This window comes from Lepidothrix coronata, unplaced genomic scaffold (assembly GCF_001604755.1).
Source record: "Lepidothrix coronata isolate B3197 unplaced genomic scaffold, Lepidothrix_coronata-1.0 Scaffold222, whole genome shotgun sequence".
Taxonomy (NCBI): Eukaryota; Metazoa; Chordata; class Aves; order Passeriformes; family Pipridae; genus Lepidothrix; species Lepidothrix coronata.
The window spans coordinates 477,033-502,240 of NW_016690402.1; the positions used below are offsets into that span (position 1 = coordinate 477,033).

Genomic DNA, 25,208 nt, shown 5'->3' on the forward strand with positions numbered 1-25,208 from the left:
TTCTGAACCTGCCTGTCCAAATGGTCCATATTTGTTTGATTTTTCTAGCAAATGCATAGATCTTATTAGTGAGACTGATCCAACATATTTCCATGTGTCAGCTGTACCTGCTGCAAGTGTCATTCTGTTCAGTGATAACAGGACTTGCATCCTAAAATAGAGAGAAAACAAGAACATCAGGTCCTTTTGAGGATCTGAATCGCTTTTACTACCATCTGCTGACCAATGCTTTGAAAGAAAGAAAGTCTGTGTCTGGATTGACACCTTTCTTCTTTTTAAGCCAATAAAAGATCGGCCTGTGAAAGAGCCCAGACATGTCATGTTTGCAAGAAAAGCTTATTAGAGCGTAAAATGTCAGTGGTATTGTATGTTTGCAACTCATTACAGTATACAGGAGCTGATACAGGTATTCTTTTAGTGTATTTGTTGTATTTGATTATTCTTTGAAACAGCTTAATTTAACTGTGCAATAAAACTAGTTTATTGTTACTCTACATATTGTGATACAGAAATTGCAAAACGAGGTACACAACAAGAGAAACACATGTGAGGAAAAGTGGTGTTTGAATCCCTTGTTTCATTGTTACATATACTTTGGAAAGACCTTTTAGATATTCCTCCATAAATAATATTTTCATTAATAGGTAAACAGCCAAAGTTACAAATTGTAGGAGTTAAAAGTTCCAATGCAGGACCCAGTTTAATCATTATTAACATGAATGGTTGCATGGTTGGAAGGAGTGTTTCGGTCAAAAGAGTTCCTTTATCTGAAGCATCTGATGTTAGTTTAAGAATAGTTCTGTTTTAGATGGAGCAATTGTCTATTCTAGCACAGTGTATAGAATAAGGAAAATAAAAAATTTTCCTGATATTTACATTTGGATATTCTACATTTCATATATGTAGCTATACATTGTCACTTCATCCATCATTTTTTTCAGGCAAAATTCATTTTATGTGAAATCAACGATTATTAAATTCCATTTTATATTATCCAGTAAGGCACCCAGGCAAAGGTAATCTTCTGTTTTGGTGCGATATCTTTCTTGCATTACACATTATTTTTAATTGTAAGCATTTTACTAAAGCAATATTTAGTCAATTGTAATTCTCCATGTTCAGTATAACACTGACACAATGAGCTCCTTTCTTCTTGATTTCAAAGTAGTGTGTAACTACATGAAAATTCTTCTGTATTCTAACCATAAATACATTCAGCTGTATTGAATTACTGTGGAATTCTGCCTGGAGCCTGTAGTTGTTGCAACCCTAACCTCTCAGACAAGGGTCTAGTGCTGAATCAGCTCACCTTTGTGTGCTCACAGTCCCAGTATGCATTGATATTGGGACATGCTGTGGCTTTTTTCACTTCTGTTGGCTTATGAGACACTATTGCTTTGACTTGAGCACAGCCACAGCACTGCTGCTGTGAGAAATTTTGCTGTTCCTGTCATACAGTCCAATTTTGGAGGCAGTTACACAGTCACCACTGAAAAATCCTCCTTCAAGGGCTTTGTGGGCCTCTTTTATTGCCTACATAGAATGACCATGCTAAGAGGTGAGCTAAGTAGCTGTCTCTGCCTCTGCAATCTATACCATACATGTTGTTTTCTTTGCCATTTGTCACACAAAATGCCTGATACTCAGAATGCAAAGGGCAGTGTTAGCTGAGCCACTGTGTGTTTACTGATCAGCAGGGACAGCTGGAGAAAAATTAGCAGAAGAGATTTGTTTTTATACCTCTTATTGATAGGCTACTTGAATTCTCTTCTGTTTCTTCCCTTGTACCTTGGATATCACCTGCACAGAATATGCAGGTTTCCTATAACTGTATTGTACACTAGAAGGAAATAGTCATGTGCCTTTGCTGTTCTTGTAGGACAAACACTAGACCTGATGTGGTGTGACTATGTGGCATGATGCTGCAATGCTGTGCGGGCTCATGACCCAGAAAAATCATAACTGTGTTAGCATGACTGAGCAAAGGCTAATTATCCCTTCTTTGATTACTGTAAATAGTCTGATTGCCCTACAGAGCCTGCTATTAGTGTGCCACCTTTGGTGCCAGAACTAGCTCATCTGGTCTTATCTAGGAGGAGGGAGTTGGAGGCTTCTTGCAACAGTGTACTGCACAGGGTAGGCATATGCTTGAAGTCTTCACACACATTTTATTTTCTTCTACTAGGGGCAAAGATATCCTTAAAAATGTTTCAAACAATTTTCCCTGGTAATTCTTATCTCTCAGCCATATCTATCTCTCTTTATCTGTCAGCCTCCTGTATTTAGTACTGCTGTTATTATCTGCCTGAAAGGCATTTCATCCCGCTTCTGTTTATACCTTCTCCTTGCTGAATTCCTGAGCTGGTATTTATGGCTGATGGTACTGGCTCCCTTCTTCAGTTCCATCATTGGCTGTGCCTGGCTCTACCTGTATGCCTCTGGAGAAGGGGGCTTCTAAGTATTTTAAGAGTCCCTGCCTCTTGTTTCCTGTCATATATCCATCAGCTTTGTCCTCTCATCTGATTTATGTTTAATTTCTTCTGCTAAAGGCACAAGAGGAAAGGTGATAAGGAGTGAGGGCATGAGGGGCAGAGTCACAGCACTGACCTCCCACCTGTTTCACTGCCATGAGAGAAGTGAAAATGAAGAGAGAAAATAGTTTGGGCTGATGGCCAACAAAAGCAGGTGACACCAGCTGCACTACGAGGAAGCCAGTGAGCAGGGCAGAAAGCCAGAGCCTAGGGGGAAATGCTAGAGGTTAGGGAGGCATGGGCTCCAGTCAGACCTTCTTACTTGGACACATCAAAACCCCAATCAAATTAACATAAAATGTGTATGTCTTTTCATGCAATAAGAATCTTATATTGTATAATTCCTCGTACTGTGCAATAAAACCGATGCACTTCCTCCATCCTCCGTGTCCCCTAATCTATTCTGACCTGCCTCTTGCACCTAAAGGCTTTTTGTCTGCAGTTTCATTGGCCTGTGGGCTCTATGGGTACTTCTAGTCTGTTCAGAAACTCACAGGAAATGAGCTCAAAATTACTATGTGACAACAGAAGAAAACATGACTTTTAGCAAATCATAATAAAGCAACACTTAAATGTAACAGGTATTGGAATGTGTGAATGACTATTCATGGAGCATATTTTGACTAACAAGAAGTGATTTTTTCATATAGATTCTACAAAGAAATATACAAAAAATGTTGAAGACAGTAATTAATACTTCAGCCACTAATGTCTAAATAATCTGACATGATTACTATTGTAGTTGCGATTTGCTGTTTTTTGTTATCATTTATTGTGGCATAGAAAGGTTATGAGTACATGACTGGTAAAGACAGACACAGAAACTTATTAATAATCATATTTTATAAAATGGGAAAAATGAGGCATGTTCAGGTTTTCATGAAAGCAGAACTAGAAGTGAAAGCATGTCTTGAGTATTTAAGGGAATTTTCAGAAGTATGTTTCCCAGGAAGCTGGAGATGCAATGAAAATATATCTGCCTTCTGCATGGCTCGTTGCTTTTTCTCCCAGAGGAATTCCACATAATCCCTGGCCTGTGACTGCACAGGTGCATCTTACAGTGCTAGTGAGCTAAGGACAAATGGCAGTGGCACAAAAGACCAGAACAGTGACAACAGTGATGTCACTCACCTGCTACCACCAGAGAAACAGGACATCACCCCTTCCATGCCTTCCAATCCTATCTCAGCTTGGAAGTTACTAGATCTTATGCTACTTGTTTTAACTACAGATAAATTTGGTTGTTTTCATTTCTCTAATGTCTCTGTCTTTCTTATAAGCCCCCTTTAGTTACTTTCTCTTTTCCAGGCTGAACCACCCTGACTGAATCAGGCTGTCTTAATAGGAGAGAAATTTCAGCTCTCAAATCAGTTTGAGATACGATCAGACCATGTTTAGACCTTAATCCAGATATTTAAGAGTACCAGGGAGCACTTAATCTTGGGGAGTGGTTGTGGATAAAAGAGTGCTAGCCAGAATGTGGCAAAGCAGCCAGTAGTAGTTCTGGTAAACCTTAGGTGGGAATCGCAGATGCTCTTCGTTAGCAGCATGTAGCTACACGTATGTAACTATTTTATAGAGCATCTACTTATATGAGGACTGACAGACTCCCTCAAGTCCATTTCGTCCTTTCTCAATGGCAGCTTCAAGGTAAATCAGTTCTAATTCAGGAACTTTATGTTTGTGTCAACCTAACTGTATGGAAACAAATGTTCCCCACCTCTGAAGTATACTTGTGCCTCTCAGATAAGCTGTGGCATTACATTTTTTCAGCACTGAAGCAATTTTTGGAAGTATCTGTCCATAGCTGTTCCTGGCTACTTATTTCTGACCCTGTGCTCCAGGTTGCCATCCCCTTAGTTATGGAAATACAGCTAAGTGGTGCTTATCTGAAAACCAAAATAATACACCAAAAGAGGGATAATTTCAGTGACTGGATTTACAGCCTAGCAACACGAATAGTTATTTATCAGAATGCCTTACAGGCATAGAAATGAGGGGTTAGATCAGGAAATGAGCTTCTTAAATCTGTTTCACTGCTGATTTTCCTCATTCAGGAAAATGTTCTGGCCTTCCTGTTCCAGAATTCTCTGTCCTCTAGTTTCAGAGATGTTGTTTCCTTAGCTTGATCATATGTAATTATCACATACCCCAAAGGTAATCGAAGTTCAATAGGGCTGAGGGGGTTGGCCAAGCCATCAGTGAGTCATGAATCTGTTGTCAGGCAAAATGGTAGTAAAGCACTACTGTTTGGTCAGAAAATGCTCAAAGCTCAGTATGATGTTCTTGAAATACTGAACAATGTATTTCATATAAATGTGCAAATTGGTAACCACATTTCATACAGGTGCAACTGAGATAACTTGTTACCTCTCGTTTCTTGTTTCAGAATGGCACTAACTGAATGACTTTGAGAAGATAATGTGGGATAATAATAGGAAGATAATGTGCCTGTTGATTAAGTTTTTAGGAGATACTGTTGACAATGTTTACTTGGAAATGTACTTCCTCATATGACCTGTGGTATAAGAAGGAAATCTACACCTGGGTGAAGGATGACTGTGGAGATATAGGGATAATAAGGGACAGTTCTGCTTTGTTCCCCTATTCTCCTCTTTCCATCTGAAGGATCTTGTTTGCCTCATAATAGACTATTTCACTTGGTAGGGACCTACTCATGATTTGCTGTCTCCTGCCAAGTGGCTGACAAACCTAATCAGGAGCAGGAGATACCACTACAAGGTCTAGCAGAGTCTCTCTGCTTAGCATATTGTTCTGTATGCTCCAAGACTCCTCACTAAAAAGTAGTCCAAATACATTGCAAACATCTCAAACGTGTACATCTGATCGGAAAAAAACAGTGTTGTAGGTCCAGCAGTGAGCCTGAAGCAACTCCAGTGAAATCAACAAATATAATAGCACAGACGTGTTGCCTGGTAAGAGAGACTGGGTTTTTTCCTGATCTGAGAAAGTTTAAGTACTATGGTGGTTTTGGTTTTGAGTAATTCATTAACAAAAAATTAGCATTTATGTGTCCATACCAACGATTATGTGAATCTTAGATACGAATAGCAAATGAAGAGGAACATGTGACCCTGTAATTTCATGTAAAAAGGCAGAAGAACTGGCATGAATCCTCAACACCCAAATAGAGGGTGTATTACTACACTGGGAGTTTTCTGCAAATGATCTATTCATTTGTGAAACCAAGGCTTGCACAGCAGTTGATTGGTCTTTTGGTATTAGTATTAGTAGAATTTTAAAACCACACGTAATTTATTTTTTTTTTTAATTCACCATCTGTGTAGTGAAGTCAATAGCAGGAAAATTGGGCTCTGCTTTAATTAGCTATGACTTGCTCAATTAATTAGTTTCAGAACATCATACCTGTATTCGTACCCTGGGCAGCTTCAAAATTGTGTAAAACCTTAATTCTTGTGAAGTTTTATGTATGTACTACAGCAGTAGTTTACATGTGTTCTTTTGAGGCACAGTCATGTCTGTTTTCTTTGGCTCCAGCCTCATGTGTAGTATTTTATTATGTGTATTTTTGTTCTTGCAATGACTGTTCTTGCAATCAGCTGTTCAGACATCCAGCACCATGGTGTGAGTTGGATAGCCTGTTGTTTATCCCTTGTGTTGGGATTCCCACTCATTTCCATGGAAACCTGAAAACCTAGAGCAATAAAGCACAGAAGCTATTGCTGTATTACAGTACTGTGCAGCTTGAAAAAGCAGACATCACCATGGTGCCTATGAGTGCCCGTGTAGTTGTAGGTCTGTCTGGGTTTCCAGTCTAAAACCTGTGTTTTAGGGTGTTTAGGTTTTTAGAGTTATTTCTTATTCAAACCTAGTTCTGTTTTCCTCATAAAGAGGAATGTGTTATAAACACATCTCCTTACATATTTATTAATACCAATAGAAGGAACACACATGCTCGTAAATGCATATTTTATATATATATATAATGTACATACTTTCATACACAGACATACACAGACACACATGCATACATATGTCAGACAAAAACACATTAAGAAATAAAAGTATTAAAGTCTGTAAGAAGCATATAACTTGTTCGTGCAATAATTTTAATGGCTGTCACTTTGAAGGCTTTTCTTAATCAAAAGCAAACAAAACCCTGCAGCCCTGTAGAAGGATCTTGGAATGATAATGAAAGATATATGAGTATGACTAAATACACTTTTTAGTGGAATGACCCAAAATACGTATACCTCCTCTGTAAAAAGTCAGAAATTTAACCATTTCATTTTACTCCCGAGCAGCTGGTACACAGCAAATGCTGTGAGTATAAAGACAACCAGAACAGGTAATGGAATCAGAGTTGAAAAAGAATTTAGAAAATAAATGAACCTGAAGAAACAGGTCAGAAGACAGAATTGATCAGGGCAACCATTCTGAGTATTACTTTCTCTGTGCTTTCTCTGTGTTACTTTTCCAATCCCAATAAAAACACTAGGTAGTGTGATAATAATGCATTGATTCCTTGGCTTTCTGTGGCCTCTACTACCAGTTTTTACTCCTTCCTTTTGTGCCATAGCAGGAATATCTGACTGCATTTTGAAATCACCTGTCCAATGGTACTCTGGTATTTTTTCCACTGCAGAGACATAGAGACTGGAATACTATGACTGAAGGAATGTGAAAATTTTATTTGGAGATACCAAGTGGGTTTAAAAGACAATTCCCTTTTCAGATTGGTTATACTCTAATTCACGACAGAGTGTGATGCATGAAATCAAGAAAGAAGGAGGAACGACAGAGATGCTAGTCACAAAACTGCTATTATATAAACTATCTATAGATGTCCTCAGTGATTTCAAATAAGTGTAAACCTTCTGAAAATACAAAGAGCTTAATCTACATCTAAATTTCTGTACCTTTAATTTCCTACTGCTCTCAGCTCTAGGAGCCACCTTCCCAATAGCAAACACAAGGTTCTAGGACTTAGGTGCAGTTTAAAATTTGTGAGTGCACACTGTAGGTGGGCAATGTCAGCTAATCCCATAAACAAACTATTGTATCACAGAATAGTCCGAGTTAAAAGGGACCCACAAGGATCATCCAGTCCAAGTCTTAAGTGAATGGCCCATACACGGATCGAAACCATAACCTTGGTGTTATTGACACCAGGCTCTAACCATCTGAGATAATCTCAGAGTGAAGTTTAAGATTTGTGACTGCATAGGTATGCAGTCCATAACCATAGCATTGTAGATGAAATCTGGAGAATTTAGGAAGAGGGGAATGAAGATTTTATAGGAAGAATCTTTATCTGTGACTTAAGCATGAAAAAGAGCCTGACAGAAAAATGTCAGCTAATAATATTAGAGGATTTTCTGAAAGATGCTATTTGTAGCATCAGTTGCACAAAAATGTAAATTTCCATTGGAACAATAATCTTTTGTAGGTCTTTTGGTTGTGAAGAGAAGATGGAGCACTGTAACATGAAGTGCTGATAGCCAGAAAGAAAAACAGAACAATGGAAACTTATGGATTTAAAATCTTGTAGTGCTAAAGCCAGTCCATTTATTGGAGGAGGATGAAACATGCTTTCTGAAGGTTTGGGAGTGGTGAGGGGGGGTTGTGGAAATTCATGTAAGGTTCTAGAGATATTCACTAGTAGATCTCAATTCTTTTTATAGTTTAGGAATCCTGATTATGAGAATGTCACAATCTTTATTAGCTTCTCAAATATTATTATATCTCACACAGTGAGATTCCTATATGCACCATGGTACTTGAATGAAGCATTTATAATAACCTAAAATTTCAGACAATATCTGGTAACCTACTTTAGACATACTGGTATTCTCAGGATAGTACTTGGAAACTCTGGGTTAGGCACTGGGAACAAAATCATGACCTTATAAGCCAGTGGGTTTTCATTTGACCTCAATGGAAATGGCTTTTCATTTTCAGGTCCCAGTCTGATGCAGTAATGGAATTATGCTCGACTTGATGTTTATGAATGTTGGTCATTTACAGCCCTGTTTCATTACACCCATAACAGGAGAATAAATTAAAAACTGAGCAAAAGGGATAATATTCTGGGTAAGGCCTAATACAGAGTGAAGAGATAAGTACAATGCTCATCTGCATATCAGTTTCTAGAATTGATGTGATACAGCTTTATTTTTAAGTAAAACAGAGCAGGGAGTTGTAGGGATCTCTGCACATCATTCATATATATGAGGTAAGTTTGCAGCATCCTAATAGATCTCTCGAAATGGATATCACAAAAAACACTCATCAGAAACAATCCAATGCTCTTAGTTGCCTCTCCTGTTGCTGGATTCCTCACCTAGTGTGTTTATTTAACCTAGTCATCAGTCATTCTCATGTAACAGTTCTCTGATCTGAGAATCAAATTTGTAGCTTATAAAAATGTAAAGTGCACAAGATAAATTTTGAACACATGCAGAAGTGCAATGTTATGCTAAGGCTCTGATTTCACCTCCAGGATAACTACTGCATGTAGAGGCTGTCAAAAATTTGCAGTGTTTTTCGGATCTGCAGTTTCCATTCTGCTGAGAATGCACAATTAGTAAGGAAAAAGGGAAATCTGTGTGATCCCATAACTTGCTATGAAGGTGCAATTCCTGCCTTTGTTTGCGCTAATATTCATTTTTTCCCCTTCCAATTAGAGAGAAAGAATTTTTTTGAGAAACCTGTTTGTCCTACTGTGTCTTTTGCAACTCATATTCTCCATAATGTTTTACTTCTTATATGTCTTCAGTTAGTTATAATATCGTGGAATCATGGAATGATTTCAGTTGGAAAAGACCTTGAAGATCATTTAGTTCCAACTCCCCTGCTATGAGCGAGAACACCTTCCACCAGACCAGGCTGCTCAAAGCCCTGTTCAGCCTAACATTGAACACTTCCAGGGATGGGGAAGTCACAGCTTCTCTGGGCAACCTATTCCAGTACCTCACCACCCTCATAGTGAAGATTTTCATCACGATATCTATCTAAATCTCCCCCTCTCTTTCAGTTTGAAGTCATTCCCCCTTGTCCTGTCACTACGTGCCCTTGTAAAAAAATCTCTCCGTCTTTCTTGTAGCTCCCCTCAGGCATTGGAAGGTGCTTTACAGTCTCCCTGGAGTGACTCTTCTCCAGGATAAACAGCCCCAACTCTCTCAACCCATCTTCACAGGAGAGGTGCTCCAGCCCTCTGATCATCTTCATGGCCTCCTGTGGTCTTCCTTCGGCCGGTCCATGTGCTTAATGTTGTGGGCCCCAGAGCTGAACACGCTCAAGCTCTAATATTTGCATGTAGTCAGTCTCTAGCTAGATTTTTGCTTTTTTGTGGCTTTCTTCTCTGTTTGCATGAAAACAGTAGGATGTTTTCATGTGAAGTACTTCTGGGGTATACATTGCCTACCTTTACTCATTGGTTTTAAGGAGCTATTAGGCCGAAATACTTGCTCAGCCTTGAAAATGAACGTACATGCACTTGTATTGCTTGTAGTGCTATAGTGCATATGGGCTGTAATCACAGTTCAGAACTTTATTTTGCCAAATGCTGTACAAACATATGCCCTGCCCAGAAGACTTGCAGTATAAACAAATAAATATGTTTCAGTTTCTACGTCAGTGGGCCACGACACGAGCTCAAGGATCTGCGCATTATGTTTCATTATAGACCAGTATGATCTAATATACAGAGCAAGCATGCATGACTTTCAGCACATTGATGTGGTCCATCTTTGGAATTTATTAGGTAGAGACTTATATTTTTAGGTATTTTTCACTCTTTCGTTTGTACATCTGTATGTATACATGTTTACAACCTCTGAGTTTGCATGCAAGTTTAATTTTAGTCTTCTGTGTATATAATGCTGGTATGTAATACCTGTGTCATGCATGGACACTTAAGGACGTATAGCTCAGAGGAGCAATTTTGAATTATACCTTTGTAATATGTGGTGTTTGTTTAATTATTTTGATAAATTTTTGACTGTATTTTAACCTTTTTTTATTCCGAAGGTCTTTTGCAGACATGCCAGACATTGATTTTTGCAAAAAGTTGTCACAACTTTATAAAATCACAGAAATTAGAAGCAGTAAGCCTTTTTACTGTTGCAAATTTTATAAAGGCAGAGTCCCCTCCTGTTGTTGGCACTGTTCCTTTCCCATAGGTGGTAAGAACAGACAGAACTTTGGACATCCTGTTTCAATGTCTTTGGGAGCCAGAATACTTTTTTCTGCATAAACGGGTTTCTTTGCATATGCCAAGAAACATTCTCTCACCCAGACAGCATAATAACTGTATTAAAAGTGTATTGTCTCCTCAGAAATGCTGCCTCAGATCCTGAATTTCATGTTAAGGATTTAACATGAAATCTAGGAAGAAAAGAAGGCTGGAATACAGGGAAGCACCTGCACTCTACAACCCTGTCTTTGTCCTCATCAGATTGAGTCTTTCAGAGTGTATGTAAAATAATGCACATACATCTATAAATCTTCTTAGATTTATCTGTATTACTCAAGGATGAAAGGAATCTTTTTTATGCAGAATTCACTTCAGTCTTTTCACCTAGTTGTCAAAACAAAACCTAATGATGTAGTTTCCCATCTTTACAACATGAGTCAAGGAGATAAAATCTTTACACCATTGGTCCTGCATGGCTGGTAGTATAAAAGGAGAGTATGTCACAAAAGTGACATTAAGGATGCAAAAACCTAAGTTTGAAAGTCTTAGTTTTCATTATTTTACCCTCATATTGTACAAACTTGAACGGAGTTAATAAAATTCTTTCTCACTGTTATCTGAGTAACTGTATTAAGTCAGAAGGCAAAGTTTTAACTGAGGACAGAATATGGATGCTTCTACCAATTTGGTCTATTTGGCCACTTTGAATTATTTAACAACAGTTTTTTCTAGATCTTGAAACTGCTACAGACAGCATAAGCTTCTGAAGCAGGAAATCTCTTTTGTGCCTTATTAAGAATAAATGTGCTTTTCAATTTACTTTTAAAAATCCATATTTATAATAATAGAATTTACAGGTGCCCTGATGTCAGAGTGACAGAAAAAAATGAAAGAAAATTGAAAAAAATATATATTAAGAAACTAAAATAAAATCATTTCCTGGCTGTCCTTTTCTTCCAGGAATTAAAGTGACACTGTCCATGTCAGCTTAATTGCATTCTAAAGCTCATGCAAACACTGAATTTGCTAACTATGCTGGTAATAACAGGCTTGCTTTAATGTAGCACTTGCTTGGGCCTCATACAGGCCACTAGGTCACCATGGGATAGTTATTGCTACACTTGCTGTCATCTCTGTGCTACGAAGATATTTGGGTTTTGCTGCACATGTTAAGCTACAAAATCCTGTCCGTTTGGGCTTTGTTTCTTTTTCCTTTTTTTCCCCCCCTTTATTTTAACCACAGAAACTGCTATAAACAAGTTTTGAGCAGAAAATTACCAATGAATATTCATTATTTTTATTGTCTCTTTTTTATCTTTCGAGCATTGTGCTGTATAGTTATGGTGTTAAAAGTATGCAAGTTATTGAACAACTGAAGTAGGTGCTCTTATTTTATGCGACAACTACAGTAATCTGTGATCCTGTGTAATTTATGCTAATTATGTTAGTAGTGCCATGATTGGTATTTTACTTGTCTGTCTTATTAATTTATTAGCTAATTGTTGCATTTCTAGTAGCTGTAAGCTATTTATAACATACCCTTTGATAAGCATAATGGCCTGAACACTAATAGCAACAAACACTTTTGATACCATGTAGTTCTGAAATAGTACCCTTGGCATTGCTGTGATTAGACAAAACTTAAAACAGAAATAAGCTTTCATTGTTGTGTAGTAGTAAATGGGAAAGAAGGGATGCTAATCTGTTCACTTAATAACAACAGCAATTAGGTAGTTTTAACAGACTAAGAGATTTTTTTTTTTTTACTGTCCTGCCCTGCTTTCAGAGTGAAGACTGATAGCTTACTAAACTTCAAGGCCTACATAGTTTTCTTTTAGAATTAAAAAGAAGATATAATTAATAAATGTGGTCTCTTTCTTTACCTGAAATGCTTATCTTTTGCATGGTACATATCCACTAGAGTTAGCTTATGTTTAATCATGTTTAATCAAACCTAAACGTAAGTTCCATCTTTTTAATAACACTTATATCATGTGATGCTTTGGTTTGTTTTGCTTTGAAATGCTTATAGTTGTCTTTGATAATTGTCAGTCTGATTCAGTGCCAGTACAGATACTACTGTTTTCTACAGTGGAAGCTATTTTTGATCAACAAACCTCAGCTTGTGAATTAGTTGTAGTAGATTTTTTAGTGTGGAGTACCAGAAATGAGATTTTAAAATCTGGTATCCTAGTTTTTATAAGAACATCAAGTGCATATGTGTATGTTGTGGCATACTTATACTCGCTTGTACCGATTTGTGGATGTGGTGACTTCGATTATAAGAAAGCTCATTATGGGCATTTTAGGTGATACATGTCTGTGTATGCTTCTTGGTGAGATACAGAATACATGACAATACTAAATATGTTTAAATTTCTTGTTCTCTTTTCTCCTTGGATTCAGAAAAATATGTATTTTATACATTACTTATTTAAAGGGTGAATAAGTCCAAGATAAACTAACAGTCTCCTCAACTCTGCTTCTGGTTGAACTGCGGGGACAAGTCAGTGACTTAATGTTTCTGCAGAGCTGTGTGCACTTTTCCAAGCAGTTTGCCACGCACAGATCTGGGAGGTTGTTCACCACCAAAGGGCCTCTAGGCCTGACTTGAATGTGGGTGATTCAAGGCAACAAAGAGGTTGAAACACAGCGTGATTGTGATTACAGTCATTAGAACATTCAAAGATAAAGCTAAAACTCTTAAGTTATGACCACTCTGACCTGAATTTCCATGAATGCGCTTTGGCTTTTTATTGTGTGCTCTTATTTCTGCATGTGGTGATAGGTACTACACCGCATGCTCCTCAGTATTGATGCAGGTTATTAAAGTGCCCCATATTTGGCTTGTCCTTTATTCTCCTAGGATTTTAATGATAATTCAAAGATCTGTAGTGCTAATAAGTTACAGAAAAGACTTGGTTACAGCCGTCTAATGTAGTTACACTTTGGCTAATAAAATAGGTGCTTATAGAAACATACAAAATATTAGACAAATAGAAATAAGGAAACTTTCATTAGGTTGCTGTACCCAAAAGACCATTGTATATACTCACAAGATGTATATTAAGTAAAGGTGTTTTCAGGTATCAATGCTTGTTCAGAACGTAAACTTCCAAGAAATTAGTCTTTGATGTTAAATCCTACAAGTTAAATGCAAACCTGTCTTTTGGGGCATATTACACCTCAGGGCTTGCACATAGGCGGTTGGTGTCAGGACAAGTTACGGATGTGTGCCAAGGGTGGAACTAGATTTATAGAGACTGTACACCTGCCTTGCATGCCTTCCCTACGCTGCTGGATTTTAAGCCTAAGAGTGAAATTGTAGAACACTTTGTATTACTTGTGAGCCCTGTGTCTGTGAAATTTAACTTTTTGTATTTCAGTAAGTCTTATTGGCTTCCTAAATTTCTAAAAATTAAATATTCTAATGCATTTTTTCTTTTAAAGCATTCTTCTTACCAATTTTCCTTCATAATATGAGAAATCAAGGTCTGCCGTGACCTAATTATTTTTCTGCCTTTGTTCCTGTACAAAATGTAACAAATTGCCATACTTCAACTTTAGAGTGAGAAAAAGAACCTTTCTGATGTCTCATATCTGTCATTTTCCAACACATTGTATTTGGAAATGGGATTTTTAGAGGAAAATAAATCATGCTGGATCCAACAACTCGAAGAGAGGCAAGGCTGCTGCTGCTCCCTGTCCCTGAATTCAACCTGTAGCAAGGCTGAAATTCATTCTCAGCAGACACATGAACACAAAGCACATGTATGCACTACATGTATATACACATAAATACATACATACATGGCTGGTCACACAAGTTCTGGACAAACCCTTAGAGAACTTGTGTGAACACAGACATCACAACAGCCTCATCCTGTTCTCTCTGGCTGAGCAGGTTGGAGGGCCACTGGAGAAAACTCATGTATATGTGTCTCTATATACGCACAGTGGATCCCTGCAGCAGCTGTCTCAGGCACCCAGTCTGCCTAGTTACTGGATCCCAGTTTCCCCAGTGACTGACATCTGTGCATACAACCCGTCAGGCCCTGCTCTGGCTGGTGGTGCAGACTACTACACATGCACACATCCAGACACCTATCCAGGTAGAAGGACTAAGAATCCTTGTCTTTCAGATCATTCTAAGTGCAACTAAGAGCTGCTAGACTATTGGATAAAAAGTATTGTAGTGTCTTGATTTTTATGGCTGTAACCCCATGCTACTAGAATTTCTAGAATAAATTCAGTGAATTTGGTGCAAATTTGGTTCAGAATCACCAGCAATACAGAAAATAATATTCAAGAAATCTCATTTCTTGAAGTTCCTAGAGGTTTAAGTTGCTTATCCCCCCCCCACTTGAACGTATCATGATATGCTTCTATTCATGACATGGAAATTACAGTTAAGTCCAAAATCTTTTTCTGTATTTATTTTCTGAATCCTACTGTAAATTTTACATTCATCTTTAATCTGTGCTGCTTCTGACTGCTTTGCTGACTGGTATAGAGAAGTATATAGACCTATTATCTCTTCTGTTTTATTTAATGTCTTATTAGAAGGCCTTTGAATCAGAGATTGCTTTCTTTCAATGTCTGCATCTAATGCAAGGAAGCGTGAATCCTTGTTTGAGCCTGTATGACCAAAATATTAGCTGTAACAGGAACTGTAGAACTGTTAAAACTTTTTTTTTCCTTGTCATGTGAAGAATACATATGCTTAGAAATGCTTATAAATGGGGGGGGAAATGAACATGACTACTTTAAAGTTCCTGAGACTTCAGTATTGCATGGTCCTGTCAGCATGCACTGGCACTCACCACCCTGACCACTCACAGAGCAAGTGGCCTGGTGCAGGAGTGGTTAAAGGATGGGGTAATTAGAGTTGCTCAGCTGTGTGGACATATTCTGGACATCTCCTTCTCGATGGAAATTCTAGTTCTGTTACAGCTCATGTCCCAAAACCTATTCACTGAACATATCCAAAACATCTTTGTGGAGCCACAGATGATGACAGGATATCTTTCCTAAGAAAGAAGTGCTATAGGTCCAGTGCTATTTCTTCTTACCTATCATTTCCACACTACTTCCTCACTACTCATATCTAAGAATGTAAAAAACGTGATAAGAGAAAGATGCTCAATTGACCTGTGTGCACTTTGGGTCTTTTCCACTCTAACTAATCTGAGGCCAGTGGGAAATACTTGAAAGTGTTTCCTGCCTTCCCTCCACATTACTTCACTGAATCCCAAATATATTTCCCCACAGAAGGAATAAATGGTGAACTTGTAAATTTAACTTGTAAATTCTGCTTATTCTGGCCTGCATTTACAGATTTTTCTGCAGCCGTCACTGCTCATCTTAAAATGGAAGGATTGGATTCCCTCTGTGCATTACAGCAGGAAAATGACTCTTACTCAAAGTTTCAGAACAAGTCCTGAGGATAGATTCTCCTATTGTTCTGCAAGAAGGACTCTCCTTGATATTAATAAAAGCTTTGTGTGTTCATCATAAGTGGAAGAGGGCAAAGGAGTAATTTATATTCTAGTCATTAATTTGCCCATGTGCCTACTAGGTTGCTTTGTATTATGTACCCTCAACTTGTAACTTTTATCTTTGCAGAGTTCCCTCTGGAACTCTGCTCTAAGAGGGCCTTGTTGCATGCTGCTGTTTTCCTGAGGGGAAGATTCAAACACAGTAATTCTTTTATTAATTTGTCTTTTACTGAAAAAGGTGCTCTAAAATATTTGAACTAAATCTCAGATGTCTATGCCAAGAAGGCACCTGGATTTGTGGGGGAAAGGGTCTGAAAGGACAGGGAATTTGCTTTCCCTTCTGCCTGCCTTTTCCTTAAGCACTCCAGTAGCTCCTTAGAGTAACTTTCTATCCTGAAGTTTTTTGTCTCTTCTGTCTTGTAGATCTTACAATCAGAAACAAGTTCACTAAATATATTTGGGAGGGTCATACAAGTTTTCTGTCAAAATCAAGATCCTGAATTTTATTGTGCTCTGTTAAGAGAAGTAATAGAACACATTTAATTAAGATAATTGAAATATTAAAACAACTTATTTTAAACAACAACTATGCGAATACAGTCATAACAAGATATAAGAATACTATGTCAAAAGCCTTTTTAAAGTTGAGTTAAATTGCCATCAACTGCTCTTTTTTCATCCACAAAGGCACTCATTTTCTCCTAGAATGCAATTAATTTACAAGACTGTGATCAGTAAGGCATAAATTAAGGCCCAGATATTGTTACTGATTCAGGTGTGGTCAGGTTTGGTGTCCCTGCCTGTGGCAGTGGGAGTTGGGACTAAATGATCTCTAAGGTCCATTCCAACCCCACGACATTCTATGATTCTTTGATTCTATACTTAGGGGCGAGGAAGATCTGCTGAAGCATAGTGTTATGCAAATTGCATCAGCAAGTCCAAAAAAACCTAGTAGATTGAAGAGGGAGTTCTACATAGACTTCAGGGATCAGGTCTACTGAAGTAAGCTCTGATGTAATATGGAAAGTCAAGGTTTTTTACATGCAGATTGAGAGTCTGTTTAGAGAATCACAGAATATACCAAGTTGGAATTGACCCACAGGGATCATCAAGTCCAACTCCTGGCCCTGCACAGGACTATCCCCAAGAGTCACTCTGTGTGCCTGAGAGTATTGTCCAAATGCTTCTTGAACTCTATCAGGCTTGGTGCTGTGACAGCCTCCCTGGGGAGCCTGTTCTGGTGGCCAACCACCCTCTGGGTGAAGAACCTTTTTTCTAATATCCAACCTAAACCTCCCGTGACACAACTTCAGGCCATTCCCTGTGGTTCTGTCACTGTCACCACAGAGAAGAGATCAGTGTCTACCCCTCCATTTAGGTTAACTGGATCTGCATATTTTAATTCCCCAGAATCTTCACCTTATATTCCTCTGTTGCTTGACTGTAGCGTTTCCAGGTGAAACTATACATCTGTGACCACGTTTTGGTCAAGTAGTTTAAACTTACTAAGAATTAAAAACCATAGTGCCTAAGTCCTGGGTTATTGTAGGTTGAAGAAGTGTTGAGGAGCAATGTAAGGACACATAAAGTATTATCTTAATGTACCTCTGGAACAGTGCCATAACTTTGTAGTTTAAGTGCCATGGTAGAAATCACATGCCAAGCATTGGTATTTTTAGTTGTCTAAAATAAATTTACATTCATTCAATCCAGATTTCAATTGACTTGTATTAATATATTGGCAATGCCTTCTTTCTCCTTAACCTTTAGAATTGCCTTTTCTTTCTTCTGGGTCATGTTGCATGAGTTCAGATTTACACAGAACTTTATCCGAATTGCACAAACCAGAGGAATAGCTCCTTAAAGTAAATTTATATGTATATTATAAAAAACTATACCCTGTACCTTCAGTTTAAATCTAGAACAGTATTTTCTTACCTATTTTACACAGCGGTTTTTCCAGCTGTGACTTTTTTGTCTTATATTATTTGAAAATGGAGGTTGGTATGTCAAAAGAGTATAGTTACTGACTTTCATGTTGCGAAAAGTATGTAATAAATGAAGAGATATTTGGGGACCCATTGAAGTAACTGGTAAATGTCCCATTTACCAAATAGGTTAAACAGTGTCTCACGAAACATATTCAGCTTCTAAAAATTTATTCAGGTTATCAGGAGTCATACTTGACAGTTATCATTACTAGAAAATAATGTTCAGAGTCGGGCCTGTTCAGACTTGAGAACAGACAACTGAGAGGAGACCTCAGCGATGTCTGTAAGTATCTGAAGGGAGAGTGTCAAGAGGACAGAGCCAGGCTTTTCTTGGTGGTGCCAATCAATAGGACAAGAGGCAACAGGCAGAAACTGATACACAGGAAGTTCCACCTGAATATGAGGAAGAACATCTTTACTGTGCTGGTAACCGAGCACTGGAACAGATTTTCCATGATGAAGTGTTGACTGGTGCTAATTATGTCATCTTGTATTCCATATTGCTTTTCTATGATGTTACTAAGGGTCAGCATCAGGAAGAATAACTTGGTGACCCACACCACCCTCTCAGCAATCAATAAAGATTAATTTTAAAAGTTAAAAGTAAATTTTTTTCAGAATTTTTTTTTCAGCTCTCCAGTATTTCCTAAGTATTCCAGGTTTGTTTCTTAACAACAGCCATGTCTTGAAGAGCTATTAGGCTATGTGTTTTTGGGGGAGAGGTAAATGTTGTCTGAGACTTTGATTTTAAGATGATAAACCTTTTTTTAAATTTTCTTGTTCGTTACTAGTACTATATTTCTCAATAATAATAATAATCAAAAATTCTTCCAGATATATTTAAGTGATTTCTTGATATTACCGTGTTTCCCATTCAACATTTGGTTTTCTTTGATATTTTTAATTCACTGTATCGATAGTTTATGTTTACTAGTAAACTGTTCTCTGTGTGTTTACATGCATATGAATTATTTTTTAATCCTCACAACCTACAGGTTATTTTTTTTAAGCTTTGGAGTATTGAAGAGGGGGTATTGCCTTTCTCTTTATTTTCTTTTCTTTTCTCTGTTATTAGTGAATGCTTCTCATGTGATTATGTACCTTTTTTATTTTTAACATTTAATGAAATATTTTAAAGTACTCCTAGTCATAGTCATTTTATGTTAAAAGATTTTCTTCTTCTCAGTTTTTCTCATTATTATTTCCAGCTTTCCTATATTGATGCTTCTAAAGCACCTCACGTTTGTATGTTTTTGTGTGTAGCAGTAGTTACTGGGATAAGATTCTATACATTAATACATAATAGGTCTTAATTGCCTGTGCACAGATGACCACACAGAGCATGGTTTTTTGGTTGTTTTTGGTTGGTTGGTTGGTTGGTTTTTGTTTGGAGGGATTTGTTTGTTTTTTTATTTTGTTTGTTTGTTTGTTTCAGATGCTAAAGAAACTACTCAACCTGTTCCTTGTCCTATTTGGTTGGCTTCAACATATCTATCTATATAACAGACCTCTTCTTGTACCCTATCTGGTGGTTTATTAGTTAGAGCACTGATTTGTAACTATTTAGGGCCTTGTTTCCCTAAATCTTCAATAACAAGAATGCACATAATAGAGATACAGAGTTGCTAGATCTACTTCTTTCTGTATAAGTAAGACATATCCAATACTTCCGTTATTTTAAATTCTAACTTACAGATTTAATTTCTACCAAGACCTTTTTTATCTTTTCCTTCTCAGCATTAAGAATCACAGAATCAGAGAATCATAGAGTCATAGAATGACCTTGATTTGGAAGGGATCTTAAAGATCATTCCCCCCTGCCATGGGCAGGGAACCTTCCACTAGACCAGGTTTCTCAGAGCTCCATCAAGTTGGCTTTGAACACTCCCAGGGATGGGGTATTCACAACTTCTCTGGGCAGCCTGTTCCAATGTCTCACCACTCTCACAGCAAAGAATTTCTTCCTGATATCTATTCTAGACCTACTCTCAATTTGAAGACATTCCCCCTTGTCCTGTCACTACATGCTCTTGTAAAAAGTCCCTCTCCATCTTTCTCATAGGCTCCCTTCAACTACTGGAAGGCCACAATTAGGTCACCTTGAAGCCTTCTCTAGGAACAATCCCAGTTCTCTCAGTCTTTCCTCATAGAAGAGGTGCCCCATCCTTCTAATCAGCTCAGACCTTTCCATTTTCATTTTTAGAACTTCTCTTTGAAGCCAGGTTAAAAATTTCTTCTCTTCCTATTCCTGATGCCTTCCTCTTTGCTTTCATACATAATCTTAGATGACAGGCTAAAACTAACTCTAGCCAGCCTGTCCTCAATGTCCACAAGTTCTTTTCTGGAACAGTGACTAAGTATTCTGCAGAACTTTAATGGAGAGGTCATGAATAAAGTAGAACTACTGAGGTGCACTCCTTGTGAGACTAAGGTCCACATTTCCTTTTTCTGCATGTGAAAATAATGAGGAAGCCTGTGTTTGTGTGAGGTTAATGGTCTCAGGAGTAGAAGTCTGTTCCTGGCCATGAAAGTGCAAGGGGTGCCTCCAAGGACTGCTATGGTAGCCTGCCAGGTGACTGCCCTTTTGCAGAACCAATTTACATCTCACTAGAATTTCAGGAAATTGCTTGCTCCCTGCATCCAATCTGGAGGGGTGAAGGCTGAAGTTTTGAAATGTCAGACAAAGTCTTAAAGATCTGTGAGTATATAAATAAAGTCAAAGCAAGAATCTGTTGGCTAAACATAGGCACCTACTAGCATTTGATGTGTCCCAGAGCATTAAAGACACACATTGCCATATATGAGAGGGCATCTAGGTCACAGTCAACAGGAGGTGAATTTGTGCCTTTCTAGAGAAGCAGCAGCCTATGTAGGATACACAACAAAATTTAAAGTAACACTGCATACCTGCAGCTTTTATGATCTTTTTTCACTTCTTTGACCTGCTTCTGGATCTGGATTGTGCGGATCCTATAGGGGCTTTTCCAGCTTGTTGATTTCTTCTTTGATAATATAGTTAAAAGTGTATCCTCAGTGTTCTTGAAGTGCATACTCTGGTTTAGAAAGAAAGGCAAATCTGTTCTGTAGTTTGCCCCTTCCAAATTTACACAGATTATCATAACAACTGGGGCTGCGTTTCCAGGTTAAGATCATAATAGTTCTTTCAGCAGATTTTTCAGTGGTGACAAATGAGGCTATAATGTTTTTCAAACATTTTAAAAAAGCATACTAGTCTGAAAATCAAGTAACTTCACTTCTGGTCTCCTGTCAAGTCCTTATACATTGCAAGAGTTACAGAATAACACAATGTACTGGTTTTTTATTAGGAAAAGAATGTCATCATCTAGTGGGTAATTTTTATATTCCAGAAATACTGTTTTGCGCTTTGATATGGCAACTTGGAAAACTTCAAATGCCTATCAAGACATTGAAGCTAAGAAACAAGATAGGGTGTGAACTCAAGGTATAGAATAGTCACTGTGGATGGGTTAAAGTTTAAGATTTAGTTTAGGTGCCTGTGGTAGGTATGCCAAGTGTCTCATCCAGTAGGCTTAGGAGAGCTAGACAGCATGGGCAAAGGAGCCTAGAGACTGATTCTGTCCAACCTGAAGTAACACCTAGTAGGTGATCAAAGGAATTCTTCCTCAAGCTCTGGTGGCTGTGTTGACCTGGGGTTAAGTTCAGTTGCCTAAGCACAGGCAGTTGGTGTCATTTCTGATGCCAGACGATACCTGAAACTTCTGCCCAGGGTTGGTACCTACAACAGAGGATCTATCTGTACCCTTCTCTACCTTTCTGGACTGGCAATTGAAGGCTTGATGGGATAGATCTCAGACAGCATCATTGATTGATGGAGATAGAAGCTTACACTCCAGATGTGTGTGCACACAGCTATCTGTAGGTGTCTTAATTTAAAAATGAAATCCACTCAAGGTTACGCAAAGACCTCCATCAGAAGACTGACCTGAAGGCCCCTAATAGAGGCTAGTGCTTTATTAGCTTTCATAACACCTGTTTATTTTAGATCATCCCTTTAGTGTGGACTAAATCATGCTACCAAGAACCAGGTGTTGACTACCAAGAAGCAGAACTACATCAGTAGAGCAGAGCCTTGTGAGAGTGACACTTTCTTTTCACCAAATCCCTGTTACCCACAAATTTTGCTGAGGTGACTTTTCTCCTGATGTAATATGTTGAGAGAGCTCTGTAAAGCACCCCTTGATTTCTTCCTTCCTATCTATTTCCCACATCCATTTGTGTTAAGGTACTGACCAAAGAAAGCTGGGTGATTAAAAGGGTTAGCTGAAAGGGACATGTACGTGTTTCCATGTTTTTGCATGGGATATATGACATTCTTACAAGATATCAATCCAAGGATATTGCTATAAAGAGGTGATTGATTTTTTTCCCCCTGGGGGAACTAGAGCATTATAGTCTATTTCTGTGCTTCCCGACCTTTACAGTATCATCTCTATGTATGAAGCACTTTAGATCCATCTTACCATCCTGTTCTTCTACATCCAAAGGAGCTGGTGATACAGATACTTCATATATTTTCCCTGACACAGTCTCTTAACATAGTTCAGTGTAATTTGCTTATGTTGAACAAAAGCCTAAACTCTAGACAGCCTATGTAGTTTTCCTTTGAAAGTCTGTTGAAAATAGTACATGAAAAATCAGGATAAATTATGTGGCCTTCTGTTAACTACTATAGATTAGTATTTATGATACTTTCCAAGGTCTAATCTGCAGCCTTGCCCCGTGTGGTAAATATTTAAGATTGATATATATTTATTACTGCGTAGAAAGCTGCACTGGATAGGCAAGTTGTTTATAAAATGAAGGTAACAATTGAGTCATGTAGCAAGTGAGCACATTCCTGAAACTTGAAAAACGTAGCTAAACAATGAAACATGTTGGCAAAGATGGTAATACCATATTAAATAATATTAAATATTTGAATGTCTAAGGATGACTGTTCATCTCCTTCTCAGTCATTATTCCTTCCTCTCTTTCCCATTGCAAAAGGTTTGGTTAGAAAACGATCTGTGGTGTGTGACCCCTTGACTTTAGTTTTAAATTGTATAGAAATCTATTGAATTCTTATTTCAAAACATATGGGAGTAATCAGAGATTTATATTAGAAACATCTCTTTGAAAAGAGAAACCGGCACTTAGTTGCACACTATTTGCTATGAAAGCAGGGCATGGAAACTGACTGTTTAAAGCAGAAATTACTTCATTTTCTGTTTTTAAATAAACATGAGGATCCTAAAAATCCCCTGTAAGTAGAACTTTCCTTTACAGGATAAAATGGAATTAAAATAGTGTCAATAAATTGTGTGAGAGACTGTATCAGTCTGTGCATTGATAGTCTGTGCATGCAGGATAAGAACATTGACTGCCTGCTAATCTATTCCCAGATGGAGGTGGATGCAGACGAGAAGCGCCATCGCACACGCTCCAAAGGTGTTCGAGGTACGTCTCTTGCTTCAGTAAATCACTCAAGGCCCCTGCTCAGGGTGACCTTCATCCTCCAGAATCTCTTTGCACAATTCATTCTGACCCTTGCTTTTACACAACCTTTCTGGTAATTTTTTGTAGAAGAGGGGTACTTGTAATAGATGATAAATTTTTATATATTTTCCATCTCTCTGCAGTTCCCGTGGAACCAGCCATACAAGAGCTGTTCAGGTTAGTGCTCTGAGTGTAAAATGTATCCCCATTAGCAATTTAGAAAATTCATGCCTTTTAATGGGTATAATGCACTTTCAAGTTCATTGGTGGTTTGCTCATGCCCTGCTGCACTGATGAAATTAATTCCCTCGAGACTTGCTAATAAAAAGCATCCCCTCTTTTTTTTTTTCCCCTTCAGTTATTTGATTTCTCTTTCTATCTTGGTTGCCCTCCATCTCTGTAATGCCTACTGCCTGCCTGCTTTTAATATAATCTTTCTGCAGCACACCAGCACCTATATGATTAATTCTCTCTTTTGCAGCTGTCCCACACCTGGCTGTGATGGCAGTGGTCATGTTAGTGGCAAATATGCAAGACACAGAAGGTAATATCTGCAATTTTCCATAATTTAGTGAAGAGATTTGGTAAACAAGTTATCTGGCATGGCCTTGATAAACCAAACAATGATAAAAATTAGCAATAAGGCATTCTAGAAGCCATTCAGATTCAGGTTTTTTTTCTTTCTGACTGTCACACAAAATTTAACTCGCGTTTTTGCTGAGGAGACTTGTTCTCATTGTCAGTCTTCTCTCAATTTTTGCATACAGTTCTCTTGCTCATGTGTTGCAAATGAAAATTTGGCCCTACTTACATGTTGGCACTCATGTTCTTCTGTTATTTAATGTATTTCATAACTGAATGAAAACAAGCTTCTGAGCATTTTAAGTTAAATGATGAGGTTAGATTCAAAGGTCAAAGCTTAAGACAAATCAGTGATAATAAGACTTCAGGGTTCAAATGTTATACTGTAGCTATAAATACCTTTACTTTCTAAACCATGATATGCAGAGAATCTCCTGGAGAAAGATTTTTTTTAGCTGTTTATTGTTAATTGTATATAAGGTAGCATATATTACACATGCTACATGTGTTTCAAATTAATTTAACCCTCAGTCTTTCCATTTCTGTGTCTACAAGGTCAATGATGAATAGTGTTGCACATCTGTATAAACATCATTCCTTTCCTGAATCATTTGTCCATTAATTTCTTGTGCAATATTTTGAAATTTTAACAACTCTATAATACATGTATTTTTCTCTCATGCTGTACATTTCATTTGACATATTTTGTACAGTAGCCCATTGGAAGAGATAAAATGGCTGCTGTTTGGGCCATCTCTTTTCTCAGTAGGGGGAGGTGTTCAAACCAGTGATAAATTCTTCTGAAAAGGTCAAGATTTTTTTCATTTTTGACTTTTTCAGGTTTTAAAGCACTTGTGGTGTTTATAAGAGCATATATTTCACACCATATCTGATTACCACTTTGTAATGA

The 25,208-nt window shown here is 37.8% G+C and overlaps 1 protein-coding gene across 26 annotated transcripts in view; it reads left to right on the plus strand.

Moving 5' to 3' along the window:
* MYT1L (myelin transcription factor 1 like) overlaps positions 1-25,208 on the plus strand; it is a 325,160-nt gene that overhangs the window by 174,758 nt on the left and 125,194 nt on the right. For all 26 annotated transcript variants that reach the window (XM_017833840.1, XM_017833828.1, XM_017833842.1 and 23 more), the window contains 3 exons: positions 23,623-23,677; positions 23,860-23,893; positions 24,198-24,260. In XM_017833840.1, the coding sequence (XP_017689329.1) occupies positions 23,623-23,677; positions 23,860-23,893; positions 24,198-24,260 (152 nt within the window). The remainder of the gene's footprint in view (positions 1-23,622; positions 23,678-23,859; positions 23,894-24,197; positions 24,261-25,208) is intronic.